The 23,897-nt window shown below is 38.8% G+C and overlaps 1 protein-coding gene across 1 annotated transcript in view; it reads right to left on the bottom strand.

Moving 5' to 3' along the window:
- Nucleotides 1-4,020: 4,020 nt before the first annotated feature.
- The window catches only part of itga1 (integrin, alpha 1), a 209,114-nt gene continuing 189,237 nt past the window's right edge, over nucleotides 4,021-23,897 (bottom strand). The window contains 5 exon segments of the mRNA XM_028805627.2: nucleotides 4,021-6,589; nucleotides 13,634-13,747; nucleotides 15,430-15,528; nucleotides 15,617-15,721; nucleotides 20,765-20,866. Of these exon segments, the coding sequence (XP_028661460.2) occupies nucleotides 6,524-6,589; nucleotides 13,634-13,747; nucleotides 15,430-15,528; nucleotides 15,617-15,721; nucleotides 20,765-20,866 (486 nt within the window). The 3' untranslated portion in view covers nucleotides 4,021-6,523.

Here is a 23,897-nt window from a genome sequence, read left to right on the forward strand (position 1 = left end):
TTGCGGACTCTGCAGTTGTAGATGCTCTGCTGAGAGGGCAGTGGTGTCCTGGTGATCTTCTCAGCAGTCTTTACCACTTCTTGCAGGCATTTGTGGTCCATAGCAGTAGTGTTGCCGTACCACATGGTAATGCAGCTGGTCAAGATGCTCTCAGCCATGCAGCTGAAAAAGTTGCCGAGAATCTTAGTCAAACAAACAAGGCACAGCACTCCTCCAAAGTGATGTAAATGAAAGGCACAAATGAACTGATTTTATTGAGGTACAAAGGCTGAATGCATTATGCAGAAAAAAACACAGAAGTGTGAACAAGGCTTTAGGGCAGGGGTGTCGAACTCCGGGCCTGGAGGGCCGCAGTGGCTGCAGGTTTTCATTCAACTCTTTTCATAATCAGTGACCTGTTTTCACTGCTAATTAACTCCTTTTCCCTTCATTTTAATAGCCTTGTTTTTAAGGATTCAGTCCTCTGAATATATTTCTTTCTTCATTAAATGACAGCCAAACAGAAATGAGATGTGAAATGAGCCAACAGATGACCAGCTAAACTGGGATTTCAAACTCCAACCAATCTCTTAATGAGAAGCAGATTCTTGTTGTTAATTATTCCCATTATTTAATTCCATGGCTTGTTGTTGCTCTCATTCTGCCACAGAAGACATTTCCAAAACTGTTGGTTTTCTGTTTTTTCTAAGAACACCATCAAAATGTTTGGGTGATTTTGGAGATCAGCCTTACAGAGACCTTCGCCTTTCTTTATTTTCAGATACTGTGTGATGGGCACACAATGTGGCAGCTTGTTTTGTGTCTCATTATTGTTTGGCTATTAATTAAGGAAAAAGAGACAACTAAGGGGCCTGAGTCAAGTTAATTAAAACTAAGGCCAAAGAAGTTAATGTGCAGCAAAAACTGTCACTAATGAAGAAGATGGTTAGAATGAAAATCTGCAGCCATTGTGGCCCTCCAGGACTGGAGTTCAACACCCGTGCTTTAGGGAGTGATATTCTTTGTTTTCCACACAGGAAAACTCTTTTCAATGAGTTTCACATTTCATTACTGTGAAACTGCATGCAAAAAGAATTTCTGTGCCAGTTTCTTGCCAGTTTTGCTTATTACTAGTATCAACCATTAAGTCTTGGAGTTGACAGCATGATAGCTCCCAACCACAATTTGTTAACCATTGTGTTTTTTTCCCTACAAGCACCCTTTGTCCAATTGACTTGTATAGTGTGGCTAGAGTTCAATGTGAGAAAAAACTAAAAATGTCATCTGAGCCAAACTGTTCACATTTTCCGACCTGAAGGACACTAGATAAAAGGTAATTTAGCAGGTAAAGGAAAAGTAAAGACCACAGTACATATGGAAATCCTTAGGAGTCAGTGGACCTTACTGGTTGAAAAGGGATTCTCCAAGTGAGTCAACGGGGAACTGTGCATGTAAGAAACTGGCATGAGGCCAAATGTAGCATTTAAACAATTTCTAACAAATTAGAAACACCTGAAATGTGTATCTGAGAGTCTTAGTGTACTGCATGAAAGAGGCTCATCCTTCAGGAATTTTGGCAGCTCACTGAAGTTGGAGTTTTGGTAAGTGGTGCCAGAATGGCTGGGACTGACAGTTAAAACATTACAAAGGTGCATTTTTTTTAGTATTTATTAAATAAACAGATTCAAACAGATTTTAGTGACAGTAATTCCAAATGATTTTTCTGTGCCTTTAACAGTATATAATATAAACCAGTGCATTACGTTCCACATAACTTAAACAGCACAAAATGATCAAACTAGCATATAATACAATTGTTCTGTGATCATAGATGTGTGAAGACTAATTAATCTTGTTTAAATGTTCATGGATATTATCGTCATTAAAAAAACATATTTTCCATTATCATAATCTTTGCAAAGACAAAAAAAACAACTAGTGCAACAAGTGCAAAACTATGTATTCATGTATATATTATTGCCTTTCCTGCTCCCTGAGGAATGCACCAACCCACAAGGTCTTACAATAAGAAGGTCCAGTGGAACTACTGTACTGATACAAAGCGTGCTGTTGTCTCCTTTTAATACAAACACACTAGAAAGTCGGAGAGGTCCACACAAACTGATTATCACTCCAGAGGTAGTCACTCGCTCCGAGTGATCCCCTGATGAGAGATTCTAATGATCTGTAAGCAGCATGAGCTGAAATGGAAGTGAAAATCAAAGCAAACATGTATGTGGATATAAGCCATGAGGAGCAAGGTATAAAAAATATCTCAAAATTTTACTGAAGTCTTAACTTAATTGTTATAATAAACAGGAAACCACAGACCTGAAAGGCAAATAAAATCACTAAGCAGAAAATCAGAATGCACAGTACACTAAGTGCTATACTACTGTATAACATGCACAGAAACAGCTACACTCTTAAAAATAATGGTTCTTTAATGGTATTTTATGGCTCTTTACTGGTTTGTGCGGTTCCTCATAGAACTATTGCTTGACAAAGTCACCATTTCATTCTGAGAAGGGTTCTCTGAATATGAAGCTGGTTATTTGTGCTTTGCTTCCTAATATGTAAAAAGAAAAACTGAAATCTTTAATGGTTTGTAGGCTACCTATCAGCAGACTATCCAATTATAAAAACTTGGACATAGTCTGTGGCATAGTAAGCAGCAAACATCTCTTTAAAATCATGGCCAATTAACATTTCACAAATCTGTTACCATCAATTCATGGTTATTTACTGTATGGAGCCTGTTACAGATCTAAATAAATAAAGGTTCTTTCTGGAACCTTCATGTAGATGGGCCTTTTAGGAACCAAAGATGGTTCCCTTAAGGAATTGCTCTGAAGAATCACTCTGGCACCTTTACTTTTAAGAGTGCTGGTGGCTATTACAGAAACCAGAAGTAACAGTTAAAGAGCAATGGAGAAAAACCAGGCCCCCCCTTATAAGTCCTTTGCCACTCACATAACAAAGCCTGGCAGATATGCAGGGATGGTGCGAAGCAGCACAGAAAAGGGAGGCTCAAGGACAGAGCCCAGGCCCTATTCAGGTGCTCAGCACACACTATTCATTTACCTATCAGGACAACACCTCCCATGTTGATGACCGGTCGAGCAAAGGAACAGCACAACCCAACAAAGTCACACTCACCGTGCCACTTGGAAGGCAGAAAGGAGAAATGAACACCTTTTCTAATAGCTAGAGCGATCACAGCTCAGAAAGAAACAAGAAAGCAGTGGCAGGTAAGAACCTTGAGTCAGATAACATATTCAAATTTGCCTCTCAAATAATTAGGAAAAACCTGAACAAGACATTTAGGCAGCTACAGTGTTCTAGTAAAACATGTAACCCTGAGGTTACTATATAGTATATATATAATATATATATTCATAGCATTCGTAGTCTGAATCACAATCTGATTGCATTATTTGACAGTAAACTATGTAAAATATATATATATATATATATATATATATATATATAAACTGAATATATATACTCACACATATTTTATATATAGCAAGTATATAATATGCTGTATATATCCTGCATACAGTATACAGCACATGACTCTGAGTTAAGCAGGTTTCACAATATTTGTATGTATTTATCTTACTTCAAAAAAAAAAAAAAAATATATATATATATATATATACTGTATACTGTATATATACGTATAGTTAGACACATAAGCCTGGGAGTGTCTTCCTATTTTTGAGCAGTTTAAGACAGGGAAGAATAATAGTGAAACACCATCATTAATTGTCTCTGTGTTGTTTCCCTTAGAGTGGATAAGGACTATTCTAGCAAACTCTGACATTCCATTGGTCCCTGAGAGCACAACTCCGCCCCTTCCGGCCCAATCCCTACAAAATCAGAAAAGCCACTGGAGGTTGTATGCCATCTGGCCCCCCTGTAGAGACAGTCTCAGTTAAAGACATTGTAACAGACACTTGGTTAGCTTTGTTTTGATGCAAACTTTGTATCTCTTTCTTTTCTTTTTTTACTTTTTAAATTAATAAATGGAGTTGCACTTTTGATGCACCACTATCCTGCTGACTACACCACAATAACAGACAAGCCACACAGAGCTTCAGGGTGTTGTGGTTATAATGCCTTTAACTGCATCCATTAGTTCTGTATGGGATCAGCGTTCAGATTGAATACCAATTTCCAGTGTCTTTGCTGGTTATACTGGGGCTGGGGTAGAGTTGTGCTCTGCAGGGTGGAACTATTTGCCCAAAGAGTCTTTCTCTATTCTAAGCGAAACAACATATGTAGTTAGTTTCACAATTATTCTTGTCCTGCTGAAAACCAGGAAGCTGTTCCTGTAGCTAGAATGTGTAAGAATATATACATGTATATTTGCTATTTTGTAAAGAAATACAAATATCTATTTTAAATTATCAAAATAAAAGGTGAAAAAAAATTAGAAGCAAACTAGAATTTATGTAAGCCTGCTGTTGTGGATGCACAAATAAATAACATTTAAAATAAGAACAATGTAGTAAAAACACATTTGACAAGATTTTGCATAGTAATTTAAACAATAAATACATTGTATAAATTGAACAGTAATAAAGGTAATTTAATGTTGGCATGTATTCAAATAAATTCTACTGTTAATTTCATCAGAGGTTTTAAGTTGCAGTACATACTGCTTGCAAGTGACTGTTACTAGTCTAGCAGTTCTTTATCAATCAAGCAGCGTGCCATTTTAGTCTACAGTAAAATAAAGACCTTTAAACAATGCCAGGTGGGAAACTAGTAATGTATTGACACCATAAAAAATCCCAGGTTTAGATAAATGTTCAGCTAATCTGTAGTCTGGTATTTTACATAACTGAAGTGGGTCATCTTGTAGACAGCATTATGGGGGTCTCTAGCCTAATCATTATGTCAATAATGAAGCTTTGTTCCCATGGATTGCCAGATAGCTCAGTGACCCGTGATGAAGAAGGTGTTTCTGACATTTAACTACATCTAGGGAGTAAATGGCTTTTCCCTGGCTATCTTTTAGTGTTCCATGGGAGAGTCATAGGCAAAGATTTCCTGGCAATGGGAAGATGTGCATTAAACTAGAGAGCAATGATGCATGAAATGGAAAAAAGTTTATGTCCAATTCTTGCTAGCTGCGTCACACATAGTAGGGAATCCTTACATCTAGCGCCTGAATGGCCTAAAAAGAAACAATATTGTATTTATTGCTCTGTTATTACATCATTTGTCTATTTCTGAATACCTTTTCTGGTTTGGTGTGTCCATAGGCCTATACTTTGACTTTATAGTTATACAAGTTTGTACTCTAATTGTCCTATAGGTTTATAAAGGATGAGAAACCATTAAATGTATTGCTTAAAGCATTTAACTGATCAGCCCAACAGAAAAACAATTAAACAAACACAAATTTTTATAGACTTTTCTCATGGTATAAAATTACGATTGTCACTTAAAATACATGGATTGCAAACACTTTTAACTGAAACACAGAACAGTGTAAGAAATAAATAAAGAAATTACAGGGCACTTCAGCTACTTGAGCATTTGCTCTGGGAAACAAAAGAACATCAATCAGTGATGAAATGATGCTGGATCTTCCCAAAGGAGCTGAAGAGTCACATGTGTTACCATATGTTCCTCTAACCTTTCGTTGCTGGCTCCAGATGTTTAACTTCCTATATATTAAAACGTACATCACATCCATTTCTTCTTGTTGCTCTTAGGCACGTGGTGTGCTTGAGGTTTTCCCACAACCTACTCATCTCAAGTTTCCATTTTCATTTTCATATCTAAAAAAATGTAACTCCCACATTGAGCCTTGGTCCAATGGTTCATAGAGTTCCCACAGCTCAGTTGTGTTGCTGTGAATTTTCTCTCATCTGTAGGGAACTTCCTTGTAGACAGCATGTTTGCTTTATAAATAATTTTAGACATCTGTCAAATTCATGTCATCACTTTCTTTAAGACAATGTTCATGTTATAATCATCTGGTTTCACTGCGTGAATTATCTAAAAGACTGATGGATAATCACAGTTGATAAATACTGTCCAAAAGAAGGCTTTCAAAACTGGACAACATCCTGAGCTTCCATGGCTTTGACAAAGTGTACATTTTGTATACACCATTGCTTTCATTACTTTCCGCAGCGCAAGTCAATATTTGCCTGTTTCCAATTGTGTTTTATCCCGTTGTTATTGCAAAGAAGTGGGAATCCATCCTGAGACAAATGGCCCGAAGTAAACAGTTCACATTAATAAACAGGATGAAAGACGAGACCCCAAAGTAAAATCACATGACAAGCACAAACTTGCCACATCACGCTTGTTGTGTCCGGTGTGTCCGCCATTTCAACGATAGATTAGACAATGTGCTACGATGAAACTGCATGTTAGCAAGCAAAAAAAAAAATAACTGTTGCATTTATAGTTCCGTAATAAGGCCAAAACGAACTGAAGATTATCAAAGCAAACCTGCAAAATGATTACCATTACAAAAAGTCCTTTACAACAAGTGAAACAGACCAAAGAAGCAATGTTATATAACACTTTGGTTTTGTTTTTCATTTTGTTTTTCCTTCAAGGGTCGCTTGAAGAATCCATACTGTCAAAAAGAAAACATAAAATAATAAGTTTGGAGTATTAGTATAAATTTTTCATTAAACAATAATTAGGATATTAACTGAATTATTTTAAAATGACTACTAACTTCAGATTGTTAAACAATTCACTCCCCCAGACAAAAAATAAAATGCATGCTTAAGGGCACCTTAAGAAATAAGGAAAAATGCATTTAACCTACAAACCTGGAATCTGAAATGAACTGCCATTTTCTGCGGTGGCAGCAGAGATCCTTACAGCTTTTTGGAACTGTCTGATTTAAAATTTAACATTAGGAAACATTCTCAATACTGCTTAATCATAGTCAGGGTTGGAGAGCAAGAGCCTATCCTGGCATCACTGGACACAAGGCAGAAAACAGCCAGGACACACACCACCAAAAATGACTGATAGACTGAAAATAGAATCAACTTGTATCACTCCATTAAATTAAATGCTTGGCTGAACAGATGAGCTTTTAGCTGCTATTTAATTACTCTAATAGAAACTTCTGTACACAAAGCAGGGGGAAGACTGTTTTATAATCTTGGTCCACCAGACCAAAAAAGCTTGATCACAGCATGTCTTCAGTCTTGTACATGGAACAACTAAAATGTCTTGGTAAGATGATCCTAGAGCACAATTAGAGAAATGACAATAGTGGTAATGGTAGTAATTTGCAATGCTACTTCACAAAGACATACAATTCAAGGGAACTGACAGTTCACCCAATTCTTAACTCATTTAAACAAAGTTTAAGGTTTCTGGGAGTTAAAAACTCTCCCAGCAGTACTGAAGGTAGAACAGGACCCCAAGCTTGATTGGTTGACAGTCCAATCACACACTTGCTTAGTGAATATGTAGAATCGCTCATTGCTTTAACATGTGTGCCTTCTTGGTATGAGAGGAAATCCAGAGTATAAATCAGTTGTTGCAGACATAGGGAGACTGTGTAAACTCTACATTAGTGGTCTCAAACTCCAGTCCTGGAGGGCCCCAGTGGCTACAGGTTTTCATCCATCAATCCATCCATCATCCAACCCGCTATATCCTAACTACATGGTCATGGGGCGTCTGCTGGAGCCAATCCCAGCCAACACAGGGCGCAAGGCAGGGCGCCAGCCCACCGCAGGGTTTTCATTCTAACCCTTTTCTTAATTAGTGACCTGTTTTTGCTGCTAATTAACTTCTTTTGAATTAATTTTCATTGACATGTTCTTGAAGGCTCAGATGCCTTAATTGTTTCTTTTTCCTTAATTAGCAGTCAAACAATAATGAGATATAAAACGAGCCAAAACATGACCAGCAAACTGTGTCGATCATACAATAACTGAAAATAAAGAAAGATAAAGGTCTCAAGAATGTTGATCTGCTCAGGTCCCCAAAACATTTTAACTGTGCTCTTAGAAAAGAAAAAATCAACAATTTTGGAAATGCATGCTATTGCACAATAAGAGCACCAACAGACCATGGAATTAAAGAACGAGTTTAATTAACAACGAGAATTGGCTCCTTGTTAAGTAACTAGTTGGAGTGAAATTGGTTGGAGTTTGAGGCCCTGACTCAGTTGGTCTTCTGTGGGCTCACTCACTTCACGTTTCATTTCTGTTTGGGTGCCATTTAAGGAAAGAAATGCAGCAATTCAGAGGAACATCTTTTAAAAAAACAAGTCAATTAAAATTAATTCAAAAGAAGTTAATCAGAAGCAAAAACAGGTCACTAATTAAGAAAAGGGTTAGAATGAAAACCTGCAGCCACTGTGGCCCTCCAGGACCGGAGTTTGAGACCACTGCTCTAAATAGACAGTGAACTGGTCTCAAATTTAAACTGGAGCTGTGAGACAGCATTGTTATTCACAGTGCCATGCCACTCTAGATATCTAGGGTCATCTAAATAATTAAAAAAAAACTTTTTTAGTGCTTTAATTGCATCTTTTGTTACATTAACCTGTACACTAATATTCAAAAGTTTGTAATCACACAGACATTTTCATGTTTATGATAGAAATAGATACATTTTTTTAATCAAGATACTATTAAACTGATTAAGAAATACTACATTACTAGTGTAGCTAATGGCTATTATTGTTTGAAACAACTGACTTTTAATGTATTAGATTAGATTAAAACAAACTTTATTAACTCCAAAGGTAATTTTAAATGCACACAGCAGCAGAAATATAAAAAACAAAGACATAGACTCACAGGACAAAAATAAAAAATAAAATACAATAAATAAATCCATGTATATTTGTGCAGACAAAGCACATTAAATAGTATAAAAATGTAGTCTAGGATGTCGAGAGGAAATATTGAATTGCCTGATAGCAGAGGGCAGAAAAGACCCCCAGAGTTGCTTCTTAGCACAGCTCGAAGTGCTCCAAGACATCTCCCTCCAGAGGGGCTAGAGGAGGTTTTTCATGATGCCAACCATCCTCTTTTCTGCAAATAGCTTCAAGTGTGTCTAGGGTTATCCCTGTGATGGAGCAGGCTTTCCTGATACATCTGTTCAGGCATTGTGCATCCTTTGAGCTCAAGTTGCTCCCCCAAGACACCGCAGCATAGAACAATATACTTGCTACTACGGACTGGTAGAACATATCTAACAGCTTGATGCGTACATTAAAAGACCGGAGTCTTCTTAGGAAGTTTTGTCTGCTCTGCCTCTTGTAACAGTGCCACTGTGTTGTCAGCCCCATCCAGTTTGCTGCTTATGTAAACCCCCAGGTACTTGTAGCTCTGCACCACTTCCAAGTGCTCCTCGGGAATGTTGATTCGTCTCAGAGGCTCATTTGGCACAGCCTGAAGTCAGTCAGCCATTCTCCAACCCACTACATCCTAACACAGGGTCATGGGGGTCTGCTGGAGCCAGTCCCAGCCAGCACAGGGTGCAAGGGCAGGGTGCCAGCCCACCGCAGGACACATACACACACACACACACCCACACACCAAGCACACACTAGGGACAATTTAGGATCGCCAATGCACCTAACCTGCATGTCTTTGGACAGTGGGAGGAAACCAGAGCACCCAGAGGAAACCCACACAGACATGGGGAAAACATGCAAACTCCTCGCAGGGAGGACCCAGGAAGCGAACCCAGGACTCCCCAGAGCAGAAGTCCACCACCAAATCTTTTTTCTTACTGATTCTCCCTGCACCACAAGACAAAGTCTCCCACAAGCCTCCTCAACTCCGACTTGTCTGCCTTATTAATGGAGCCTATGATGAAGGAGTCATCAAAGAATTTCTGTAGATGGTAAGTGGCAATATTATACTGGAAGTCTGCTGTGCAAAAGATAAACGAGAAGGGATTCAGGACTGTTCCCTGAGGTGTCCCAGTATTACGCAGTACCATTTCTGACACACAGTCCTTCAGCCTCACAAACTGCTGTCTGTTTGTCAGGTAGTCCATGATCTAAGAGATTGTGGGGGCATCAAGATGCATAGCCTTGAGCTTTTCCACCACAGTTGATGAGGCAGAATGGTGTTAAAGGCACTTGAAAAATCAAAGACCAAAATCCTGACTGTGGTAACTGATCAGACCATCCTCCCTCTACGCCTGTGTGTGCAGAATAGGCAAACTGCAGAGCATCAAGATATTCTGAAGCTTCTCAAAGGTCTTCCTGATGTATGAAATAAGAGCAACTGGTCTGATGTCCTTAGGATCACTGGAATGTATTTTCTTTGGCACCGGGTTCACACAGGATGTTTTCCACAGCTGGTAAACCAAAGGAGAACAGGTGCTGAAGGACCCTACAGAGCTGGCTAGCACATGTTTTCAGCACCCTGGGGCTGATTCCATTCGGCTCTGCAGCCTTGTCCATGCAGGGCTTCCCCAGCTCCCTCTTCACATGATTGGCAGAGCCATATTTACATTTGACTTTTCTGCAAGGGGCCCATTCTAAGTAGCCATGCCTTCAGTTGTTTCCTAAAGGTTAACTCCCTTATCTTATCTTTAGTTAGTCACATATAAATGCTAATTGATAATTTGAGAAACCTTTGTAATTGCATTAACACTGCTGAAACCTGTTATTCTATCCAATAAACAAATTGTCTTTCCTTGGGTTGTAATGTACTGGTATTTCTAAGGTTCAGGTCTGGGTTCAAAAATAGCTACATTGAAACATGTCAATCTATTGTTTTTTGCAAACTGAAAGTCATTCCATGTGACAAATTGCATTTCATGCAGAGATGTCTATTCCTATTTTAAAATGTTTAGAAGAAAAAGCCATATCTGAAATTGGAAAAGGTTAAAATGACCAAAAGAACATGGACATTGAATGGAAGATGACTGGAAAAATGTATTATGGCCAGCATCCTGGGGTCATCTGTTCTCTGTTGCAGATGATGATAGTGTTTGGTGTTTTACTAATATACTAGAATGTTGTACCGTGTTAGCCATTACGAATGTAGTGAAGAGTCAAGCAAAATGACACCTTTAATTGGCTAACTAAAAAGATTACAATATGCAAGCTTCCGAGGCAACTCAGGCCCCTTCTTCAGGCAAGATGTACATGCATATTGTAATCTTTTTAGTTAGCCAATAAAAGGCGTTTTACTAAGAAAGAGAGCAAATGAGGACATGTGAGGCATTTGTTTCTCACACCACACACTCTGATGTCCTTATTCTCTTACGCATTTGTGCATCTGGGCCTTTCCCTTCTTTTCCTGTCCTGGTTAAATCCACTTTGCCCAATTCTCTCAAGACTGCAGTACACATATTTGTATGAAATCTTCAGTTTCTTAGCAATCTGTCACATGGAATAATCTTCATTTTGCAAAAAAAAAAACCAACAGACTGATATGTTTTGTGAGAAAGCTGTTTCATTTTGTCATTTTTTGAACCAAGGGAGCAACTTCAGCAATACCTTGCAACTCAACAGTATACTTGCTTCATTGAACAGAATAATAGGTGTTAGCAACACTGATTCAATTACAAAACTTTCTATAATAATCAATTAGCATTTAAACATGACCAAATAAAGAGGAGCTGTGGCAACGCACTGTAATCAGTGCATACTCCCAACCTAAGGGAGATTACAATTAAGACAACAAAGCAATGGATGCTGAAAATGGGAGTTTCCAGTCATATGTACAGTATATAGTAATTCAAAAATCAGTCGTTTCAAGCAGTAATAGCCATTAGAAACACTTGTAATGTCTTGGCTGTATTTTTAAACCAATTTAGTTGTATCTTGATTAAAAAGGTATCAATTTTTATCAAACACATGAAAATTTCTGAGTATTGCAAACTTATGACTAGTTGCATATGTTTGTGGTTTGGTTGTGCAATGATTACATCAGACAAAAATGCAGGAAACAAAATCTAAGAGTGCAAGTTTGAATAATTTTAACAAACGTCTACCAGTCAAGGAGGACAATGTCTTCGGCATTGTCACAGCCAGAAGGATACCTCTATTACAGAGATTGTCAACTTCCTTGGCAATTACTGTCTAGTCTATTTCTTAGTTAAGTGAAGATGAAAGTGAACATCAGTGTATGTTAGCAGGCCTCAACAAACATTTATCACAATCCAAGTTAAAGCATTAAATCAATTTACTACAGCACTAATCAAACACACCCTGCTGTGGCCCGGTGCCTCGTCCAGATGTTGTTCCTGCCTTGGGCCTGGTGATTGCATGATGACTGCCAATATAGGATCCTCTTGTCCTGCGACCCTACCCTGGATTAGTGGGTTAAGAAAATGAATTGATGGATGGACTTATTAGTCACATACTAATGAGAAAATGTTTAAGTGATTTAAAGCATGAACAGCAAACCTGAAATGTATTTCTAGGTATAGGCCTTCCCTGCTACCTCAGAGCTTCTCTTGTTCCAGTGAATATATTTACATGGATATACATTGTGACGGATGGCCGGGGCCCATGCCTGGCCGGGGCACCCCTTCACCACATCTGCCAGGGGGACAAGGGTGGGAAGCCCAGTATCACCCCTTGGACGCTAGATGGCAGCCTCCCTGGGTTGCAGTGGTACCTCAGACTCCCCCAGGGCTTCATGGGAGTTGGAGTTCTATGCAGCTCTGTGGGGTTCCGCATGTGCTGCCAGGAGGTGCTGTAACAGGAGCTGCTGGCCCCTTTTGGACACTGATTTCGCCTTACCCAGAAGTGCAGCCGGATATCAGCAATCAACCACCTGGAGCTCTTCTGGGTACCCAATAAAAGGGAGCCAGCGACCACCACTCAGCGGCCAGAGTCGGTTGGAAGGAGGACAAAGCTGTGGAGGAGTGGTGGTGAAAGAGAGAGGAGTGTGGTGATTCAGTGTTTAGTGCTTGGGACTGTGTTGTGGCTGGAGGAATTACGGGGAAGATGTGTCCTCCAGCTGAAGAAAAATAAAAGTCTTTTTATTTTATACGTGCCTCCCGTGTCAAGTCTGTGCCAGGTCAGACGCAATATAGCATCTTTCTTACAACATATATACATATATATATGCAACTTTTAAGAGTATAAATATGGTCTTTTCTTAACTTGCAGAAATTTTGAATTTAATAAAAGGTCTATTTGATGAGAATTTTTTTGTTCTCTTTCACTTAACAATCAAATAGAAATTCTAGTTCACTTATAGATTAATTATATATCAATTACAGTTCATTTTTGGATGCAAGTTAAAAAAGTGATTTATTGGTTATTAGCAACCATCCATCCATTATCCAACCCGCTATATCCTAACTACAGGGTCACAGGGGTCTGCTGGAGCCAATTCCAGCCAACACAGGGCTCAAGGCAGGAAACAAACCCTGGGCAGGGTGCCAGCCCACCGCAGGACACACACAAACACACCCACACACCAAGCACACTCTAGGGCCAATTTAGAATCGCCAATGCACCTAACCTGCATGTCTTTGGACTGTGAGAGGAAACCTGAGCATCCGGAGGAAACCCACGCAGACACGGGGAGAACATGCAAACTCCATGCAGGGAGGACCCGGGAAGCGAACCCAGGTCTGGTTATTAGCATGTTTCTAGTAAATATATCTTGGGAATACAATTTTGACAAATCTTAGTTTCAAAGTTAATGATAAAGCTTACCTTCCATAATACAAAAATCACCAGTGCTAAGAGCAAGAATCCTATAAGAATACTAAGTATAATTGGCCAGTACGATATCCCCCCTAGAGGCTGCTTTGATACATATATTGTTGCCTAGAAAGAAAAAAGAATGAGAATATTAAAATTCAAAAGAAATGTAAAGTTTGCATGATTTAGAAAAATAAGTTGTTTTCTTCCATGGTTCCCTCCTGTGATAAAAGGCAATGAAAAAAGTATAAATAGTTGGCATTACAGAGCTAGTTTGGAGTTAAATATACTTGATAAGAACTGTGCAACTGTGTAATGCACTTTTTTGGGAAAAAGCAAATGGTTGTGTCTAGTTATCATTTTTTATCTTTGTGTTTCCAGGCCCGGTCTTAGGTATTATGGGGCCCTAGGCGAAAGGGGGGTCCAGGGGCCCCCTGAGGGGGGCAGAGACCCCCTGGAAGCTCTGTGAAATGCGTGAAAATTAGACCAAGGACTCGATCTGGGGCCCCCCGGACGCCGGGGCCCTAGGCGGTCGCCTACTTTGCCTATGCCTAAGGCCGGGCCTGATTGGGACAAATAATGCTGTAGTATATTTAAGTATATATGACAATTGCTCACTCGGACAATTTGTTTTGGGGGCCCCCAAGAAGGTGGGGGCCCTAAGCTATAGCTTGTGTAGCTTATACTTAAATCCTGCACTGTGTGTTTCTACTCAACAGTTTCTTTTTGTTATAGGCACAGTAGTAAGACAGTGCTATGTGTATTTTTCTATTTCAAGATAATGGCAACTTTGAAAAAATGACAATCTTATTACACAAAAAGACAAAGCAGCACTAGAGAAAGTCTAAAGAAGTGTGTTGCAAGGCTGATTCTGGGACTAGGAGGTATGAACTATAAGGAGAGACTGAAGGAGCTGAACCTTTTCAGTTTAAGCAAACATAAATTAAAAGGGAATGTATTTTGTGTCTTGCTATATGGTTGCAAGACATGGATGTTATCCAGTGACCTGAGACGAAGACTGGACTCCTTTGGTAGTACGTTTCTTCGGAGAATACTTGGGTACCGTTGGTTTGACTTTGTGTCGTATGAGCGGTTGCTCATGGAGTCCTGAATGAGGCACATTACCTGCATTGTGAGACAGCGTCAGTTATGGCACTACAGCCATGTGGCACATTTCCCTGAGGGTGATCCGGCTCGTAAGATCCTTATTGTTGGGGACCCGAGTGGCCAGACCAGGCCAAGGGGACACCCGTGTAACACCTGGCTGCGACAGAGAGGGGGTCATTTCCGGAGGGTGGGACTGGACTGTGTATCTGCCTGAGGGGTTGCCAACCTGTTTCGTTGTGTGGTGGGTGTGGCAACACGCTGTACCAGTGCATGCTCCCCAACCTGACCTGATGTGTTTAAATTATGAAAGAAATTAGTACGTAGCATCCAGGGTGTCACTTTAAAATGAGTTCAACAAGAATAAAAAGAATCATTAACACATTGCATACATTAACAAGTAGTACGGTGGCAATTAGGACTCTTGGAACTTTTAAATATCGACTTGATGTTATTTTGGAGAATCTAAGTGAATAGAATGGGCGAGCTTATTGGGCTGTATGGCCTGTTCTTGTCACAATTTTTCTAATGTTCTAAATGTTTTTTTTGTTTTATATGTCATTAATATACATAAATCAAATGTTACCAAGTTTTGATTTTATTCCCTGCATCCTCATACATTCATGGACATTTTCACAACTATGAATGAACACCCAGTACTGAAACTTATGACAGCAATTGGAAGACTCATAGCAATGACTTACTGGTCTTCTGGTACCATCTTTATTTAAGATGAAAACTGAAGTCTGATCAGTGATTTCAAGCACAGCATCTATGCTTAAGGACAGATTAGAGTACTCTGCCTAAAATAATAAAAAATAAAATTATTCCAAAATCTATATTATTGGTAATACAAAGGCTTTATAAAACATAGAAAGTTATTACACTTACTTTAATAAATGTAGATTTCCATATTCTCCATGCAACAGTGACTTTTGTTGATTTTGATGGCTCTATCTTACATATTAAAGATCTGCATTTCAGAGTTTGACAGGTCTACAAAAATATTGAAATACAAAGAAAAGAACATCCTTACATTAATATTTACTAAAAGTTCAGCCATTAGTATGATTAATGCAATTTGAATTTAACTATTTCAGGGCTGATGTCGACTTTTGTCAAAAGGAGGAGTTGATGATGGTAATCGACTGTAAACGGTGACAAAACCAACTGTTATGTTTTAGTTGGTCTCTCGTTGCTAGAAGGAAAGTTAGATTCATTGGTTTGACCGAGATTTTCTGCGCTTGTGTGAGTAGCAAGGCGCAAACAACAGCCAAAATGGAACTGACATCTGGCGAGAGATCAAAGCAAATGCATAAAGCAAAATACTCCGCGGATGACGTTTTGCCTATTATTATCTCTGAACTGGACTATGACTTGTCGGATTCCGATTTTGATACAAGTGATCGAAAACGAATGTGAGGTTCCATCTTCAGCTGATTGGTCCCCAGCTAATCGTTGTACTGACAATGTTCGCCAGGTAGGACTGCCACTTAACAATGATAAGAGGTAGAAACCAGATTGCAATACACTGCAACCGTGACCGCCACACGAAGACAGCCTGGCAGCAAGCCATATTCTTGGCAAACTGGTAGCTACAGCATGCAGCAACAGGCGTTTTATGTTGATTTCTGTGTTAAACCATTGCTTTTCAGAAACTGTCTTTGGGAAAAAATATTCAGCCCTCAGAGAGTTAAAATTAAAGCTACAATAGATAAGGCACTAGCAAACCATCCATCCATCCATCCATCCATCCATCCATTCTCCAACCCGCTGAATCCGAACACAGGGTCACGGGGGTCCGCTAGAGCCAATCCCAGCCAACACAGGGCACAAGGCAGGAAACAATCCTGGGCAGGGTGCCAACCCACCGCAGGACACACACAAACACACCCACACACCAAGCACACACTAGGGCCAATTTAGAATCACCAATCCACCTAACCAGCATGTCTTTGGACTGTGGGAGGAAACCGGAGCGCCCGGAGGAAACCCACGCAGACACGGGGAGAACATGCAAACTCCACGCAGGGAGGACCCGGGAATCGAACCCAGGTCCCCAGATCTCCCAACTGCGAGGCAGCAGCGCTAACCACTGCGCCACCGTGCCGCCCTCTAGCAAACCATAAGGGTTAAAATATTTGTATTCAATATAGACTGGAATGGAATGTTTCAGTGCATGAACTTTGCAGAATAATTGGTAATACTGAATTTAAACCACAAATACCAAGGGTAGACTTTCTTGATTTCATGAATAAATCTGATAAGCAGGGCTTATCCGTGCAAGCTGGGCCTTTTTTCACTTTAACTTTGGGGACGCTGGTTTTCCTCCCACCTTCGAATAATTTGAGGTATCAGTGAAGTGGAGATTTTAAATCATTTTCATATTGTTTGTATTTGTGTGAGAGGGTTATGTATTGAAGTTGCATCCATTTCATGGTTAGTTTCTGTCTTATCTCTAATGTTGCCAGGATAGGCTTTGATACCTTGAAACCCTGAATTGAATTAAATGGAAGAATGTGATGTGAATTGATACTAAAAAATTGTTACAAAGGAGAAAATTGGTATAATGTAAGTGTTACTGTGGTCAGCGTTTAAAGATTCAAAGACAAACCTTGCACATAGATTTGCTAGAATTAAGAAGACTACATAAAAAATTAGATGGGATATTTAGGACTGTATATTTTAAAATAAGCTAGTGTTGTGAAGCTGTTTCCATTTTGTTGTACTGGAGATGTTTTCACTAAATCATAGATAGTGTGATGCTGATAATTTCACATGCCTGAGGAAAGGGCCTGAGTTACCTCGAAAGCTTGCATACTGTAATCTTTCTAGTTAGACAATACAAGGTGTTATTTTGCTTAACTTCTTACTACACTGGAATAAAAAAACTCACACTTTCCTACAGAGAAACCTGACAATGCACTAACAGTAGAAATAAATTATTGAACAGGACAAGGAGGAGGACAAGATGAAATCCAGGACTTCCCATCCATCCACAGGGGGCACAATAGTTTGATCCCTTTAAGAGGGTGGGCAGAAGAGAGACTGCTAGAGAGGCCCTGGCACTTACTGTAAATACTAATGGAAGCTTAGTGGTGTAGGGACACTAGGGGCTGCTAAAAGAAGGTCTAGCCCGGTGTCATATTTGGTTTTGGGGTTCTGCTTAAAGTGACCTCATGTGTTTTGTCATTTATTTGGTATTTCTGCATTCTCCCCATGTATATTTCTCCATTGTGACTTTCATCCACTTGATATATCTTTCTTATATTTTTTGGCATCTTTCATATTATTCTACTTGCAGAAGGGCTTTAGGAAAGTGCACTCTTCTGTTACAGTATAAGTAAATTTTGTCAGAATATTTTCATTCCTGGTAAAGATACCCATGAAAAATTGACCTAAGGAGGAGGGTGAAATGAAGATCAATCCAAAAATAAACCTTCCATGATTGATCTGACTAAACTGAGTGGAACTGTTTTATACTGGATTACTCATACACAAGGTTCTGCAAAAAGTTTCCAGTTTTTTGAAGTTATTTAATGTGAGGTACTTTGCTGAGTTGTTGCAGTATTGTAACCTGTGGTCTGGTGGTTTGGTACCCTGCTGCTGTGTGCCTGCTGTCAGTTTGCAATGCATTCAGTAAGTTGACAGTACTTTACCTCACCAAAGTACATACAGGTGGTCAGAGAGGTTCAAAAATGGTCCGACTAACATGACACAAAAAAGGAGCAGGGTTGACCCAAAGCAATCATCCTCACCAACGTCAGAGTATAGACAGAAGAAAATCAAATTATAACTAGGAGAAGTCATTAAGTGGCAGGTGGTGATGAAGTAGAAGAAGCAGAGTGTAATTGGCTTTGGCATTCAACCAACAAACATGTTTTATGTAAATCATACAGGAACAGAAGGAAGAAGTCTGTATTGAGAAGTAAGGAATATGAAATGGTTGTAAAATAAATCTTTAAATTTTTGAAAAATACCAAGGCAAATCAAAAAGTAAAGGAAATCTGAAAATTATGCAGTAATAGCAATGGATAGAAACTGATACAATACAACACATCCACAATGGCTGATAGGTACTCTGAGCATGCACACTGCAGCACTTTGCTATTAGTTTAGTTCAGCAGTTCCCAACCTGTGGGGTACGCAGTGGACTGGTTGGAGATACGTGAAAATAATATTGGTAATGTCGGAAAACACCAAAAAAAGAACAAATGACAAAATCAAGTCTATGATCAAGAAATTGAATGTTTGGGAATAATGTTTCAAGAAAGACCAGTGTGAAGTTTTTGAGACACTTCACAGTTTCTTATCTGAGAACAAGCTGTCAAAAGTAGTATAATAGCTCACTTAAAAGGACTTAAGGTGTCGTTCAGACAGTATTTTCTGAAGAGAAATAGTGAGGATAACTGGATTTTAAATCCATTTAATGAATTGTTTTTCAACAAGCCAAAAAACCATCAGTTTCTGAAAAAGGAAAAAACTGATTGAACTTTCGACTGGTTCTTCTTTACAATCTGATTTCAAAAAAAGAAATGTCATTGACTTCTGGGCAGCAGTGAAAGAAGAGTACCAAGAACTCGGTGATAAAGCAATAAAATATTTATACCTTTCACGAACACAGAGCTTGTCGAAAGAGCATTCTCGTCTTATGCATATATTAAGAAAAAAATATCACAATAAGCTTGACGCAGCTCCTGATTTGAGGTTATATCTGTCTTCATTTGAACCTGATTTTAAAAAAACTTGGATCCATGAAACAAGCTCAAGGATCGCATTAAAATTATTAAGAGCCACGTTGGAAGATTTGTATATCAAGATGAATAATTGTTATGTACTTTCATCATAAGTTAATGTGGGTAAAACTTATTTTAATGCTGTTTTTATTTGTTTTGATCTTCTGTTAGATTGCTCTTATAGAAAACTGAAATAAATTGTAAAATGTAAAATCAAAAATAAAAGCCTATAAATGTCATTACATTAATTTGCGTTGTTTGATTATTTAGCTAACCTAAGGAAATTAAAAAAAAAATTTTTTGAGGGATGGTGAGGGAAATGAAGAGAGGGGGTGCTCATAAATGAAAAGCTTAATCAAGGCGTACAGGAGAGAAAAAAGTTTGGGAACATCTGGCTTAGTTGAAGCCAAGGTCAAATGTACATGGACACTCCACTGTGGGATTGCAGCATTGCTGAACAACATGCCATAGTGAAATTTCTTTTGGCAGTGGGAGTGAAACCTGCTGAAATTTACTGAAGGATGTCGGCTCAGTACAGAAGTGAAAACAGCATGACTCAACGAAAAGTTTATGAATGGATAGAAAGTTTAAACTGGGACGAACGAGCATAACTGATGAAGCTTAATCTGGTCAACCATCAACAACTCCCACAAAAGCCTACATCGACATGACAATTGACTTCATCAGAGAAGACCGATGGATTACATTGTCTGCTGTTGCTATACATTTGAACATCAGCTGTGAATCTGCATATGCCATTGTGCGTGATGGCATGCGGTACGGTAAAGTTTGTGCAAGATGGGTACCCAAACAGCTCACTAATCCACACAAGCCAACATCTTTTCGTGAATTTCAACAGGTTTCACTCCCTGGACCCATAGAAATCTCACTATGGTGCCTTGCAAACAATGGTGCAATCCCGCAGCTGAGGGTCCAAGTTCATTTGATCTTGGCTTTAACTAGACTAATGGTACCGCGCTGAGCTGTGTGCATTCAAACTACCCGTAAGCAATCGCGAACGTGTGGTATCACGTCAGATTCAATTCATTGTGGTTTATTTTTTGATTTACCCGGCTAAAGTACAAAACCCTGAAGAACACTTGCAGCACACCAAAGGACATACAATATTAATTAAGATATTCTGTTTGTTATGAAGCTAATCAACAGACTCTTAAGATTTTAATTTAAGGATAAAATAGTTTAGATTCACCTGATGCATCTATCCAATATTGTATGGTCAAAAGGTTTGGATACAACACAGTAACTGTTATGCAAAGTTCTATATGGGATGCAACGTACTTACCACCACATAATTGTTAAGCGTTTCCTTCTTTGGCGATAATTCATGAGGATTGTCTGGTCCAATTTTTAATTTATTAACCAGATTGCCTTCACATTTCACATTCTGGAAAACAAAACAACATAAGATAACACAACTGAATCAGTATAACGTTAATTTCTAAACTGGCTACACTAGAATGTGACAAGAGAATCCCTTTCATTACTCAGGTTACTGTTTTTATATAATTATAATTAAATGTAAACAGCACATTTTAACTAATGGATGCTGTACATTTGGATATTTCATCTCCATATTCTAAGAATATGCATATTTTATAAAGATGTATGCATTATTTTGTGTGAAGTACATCCTGAAGTGAATCTATTTTATACATTTTATAAGAAACTTTTTAATATCTTCAATTATATCTGCAGTTTAACAAAACCTTCCATTTGTGTGGACGTACCTTTATTTACTACTTGTCAAATGTCTTTATTCCATTCTCCTCTGCCTGAATTGTAATTTGCAACAGCACAGTAGTAACTTGTTGATAAAAACTTTGTATATGCCATAATGATTAAAAATAAGATATACTGTGTGGCTTATTCCTTATTTACAAGTAATCTGCACTTTTCTTTTTTTTCAAACCCAGATCACTTATGTTGGAATCTGAAGTGAAAGGAAGATGTACCAGCGATCATTAGAAGCAATTTAGACAAAGAGTAGTGAATGTAAAAGCCATTACTGGAAGGTATGAGAATCAAAATTGAGGCTCTTAATTCTGGATATGCCAAAGAGTGAAAAATGCATTAGAGAAAACAGCAGAGAATAGGAGGAAGGAGGAAGTGAATTTCTTTTGAATATAGTGTACTATTCACCTATGTGACAGTTCACTGACCTGCTCATTTAACTCTGTTTCTAGCCTACAGTTGATTGAGACTGTTATTTTAAAATGTGTTCATCAAGAACACAGAGACACAGTTGGAAACTTGTTGTGGTAGACCGTAGAACTTTATAGACTTTCAAAACAAGATTTGATGCTATTTTTTAGAATTAAGTGGACAGCACTGGCGAGTGTTATCGAGCTGAATGGCCTATTCTCATCTAGATTGTTCTAATGTTCTAATGTGATAGTAATATGGCCACCTTATTAACAACAAAAAATGCCAGAAACATTAAACAACAGAATGTAAACACAGGAAACAAAAACATATAAATATGAATTGTGAAAAAAAACATTTTTGTCAGCTCTGAAACCTCATAGTCACTAGTACGTACTGTATGTCCATCCGTTAGGCTCATATGTGAGTCTTCCACATTTGGCAGAAGAAGTAATTGACAGTGCAATTACATCTGTTGAGCATTTCATTAAATTTATAAATACACAGACCTATGAAATTTGGGCACCAAGTAACAGGAACAAGGTTGTTACCCATGTTATTGTCAAGGTAAGTTGGTGGAGCCCTGATGATACCACAAAAAATATTACAGCCAGTAGATGACAATGTAAGAAACAGCCATCCATGTTGAAGCAAAACACTGAAATCTTTGAATATCTGCAAGAGTGATGACGGCTCAGAGAGAAGAAGACTGAAAGCAGTGTCCTGCATTTTCAGAGTAATATAATAGTATCTCACCCCAGTGAGAAGCAGATAAGTACCATGAGGATGGGATGATGTGCATCCCGGCACTTACACACAGGAGAGTAAGTGGTACTGACCAAAAACAATTGTATTATTACTTGCAAATGCATTTTATTGAGGATATAAGACCTGTCAGGTGGCAGGGTGATGCAGTGGTTAACGCTTCTTCCTTAGAGATGCAGAAGTTTCTAACTGTTTACAGGTGTCTCTGTTGACATCACAAAGACATTCAATAGGGTTTAACTGGCAACGCTAAATTAGTCTGGTGGGAATGTGTGTGTGTGTGTGTAGTAAGTTTTTCCTTTTAAGCATCAACATTAAATCCAGCACTGGTTTGTCTTTTTGTGCCCAATGTTGAAAGGCTCTTCATTTCTGTAGGAGATGTGCTAAGTACAACATTTAGTAATTCAGTTTTCAGGATGATGACATTTTTTATATCAGTTTGAAGGACTTTAGGAGATAAAGTCTTGGGCACCTCTAGGATGGTGTACGGCAGGGCTAGACCATCAAAAGAAAGCCTCTAGGAACAGAAAGACAGAAAGCAAAGGAGACTGGCAGCAGTAAATGCTGCAAGGAGCTGGTACAACTGTATTATGTGGTTCATGTCCTGGAAGGCAAAAGGAACCAGCATAAGAGAGTGAGAGAAGGACGGGGGGGTGCAGAAGACTGTGGAATTATGCAATGTTCCCTCAGCAGGCTTGAGGGCAGGTACTCCATGGAAAGAAACACAATAACTTTCAGGACAAATGCTACACTAAGGGCATCTTATCACCAAAACAATGAGACCATGATGGAAATGCCACAGATGGCAACATTTCCTGGCACCAATACAGCCCTCAGTCCCAGAAGTACCGTATATACCCACAGATAAGTTCTCCCGTGGATAAGTCAGGACTTGCTTTTGCAGTATAATATCTGGTATTTTATAATGTCGCTCGTATAAGTCGAATGTGGAAAACTCACGCTATTGGTCCAAGAGATTATGATATGCTAATGCCCACTTGAGAGAGTAACCACGGAGCACACTGCCTCTTTTTTCTATGTGGGTGCAATGTGCTGTAACCTCTCTTTTTCTATTGTGCCTACGTGACCACACGGTAATACCCGAAATATTCTGTAGCAACGTTTGCACCTTTTTGTGTTTTTTTGTATCTCCCACCCTCATAGCGCTTTGAGTACTGAGAAAAGCGCTATATAAATGTAATGAATTATCATTATTATTATTATTGTTATTATTCACCTTTATCGTAAGAGCATCCCTTGTCAACGATGGAGCGTTCAATCAGAAGAAAATATGAAGCTGGTTTTAAATTAAATGTTGTTGAAGTAGAGGAAGAAATTGGTAACTGCGCTGCTGCAACAAAATTCAATGTGTCTGAGAAACTGATGTGAGATTGGAGGAGGCAAGAAGATGTAAAAAAAAAAATGTAAGGGTCGCATTTTTGAATGGGTGTATAAGTCGGGGTCTGATTTTATGATCAATTTTTCAGGATTCAAGACCCGACTTATAC

Source organism: Erpetoichthys calabaricus, chromosome 7 (assembly GCF_900747795.2).
Source record: "Erpetoichthys calabaricus chromosome 7, fErpCal1.3, whole genome shotgun sequence".
Classification (NCBI taxonomy): domain Eukaryota; kingdom Metazoa; phylum Chordata; class Cladistia; order Polypteriformes; family Polypteridae; genus Erpetoichthys; species Erpetoichthys calabaricus.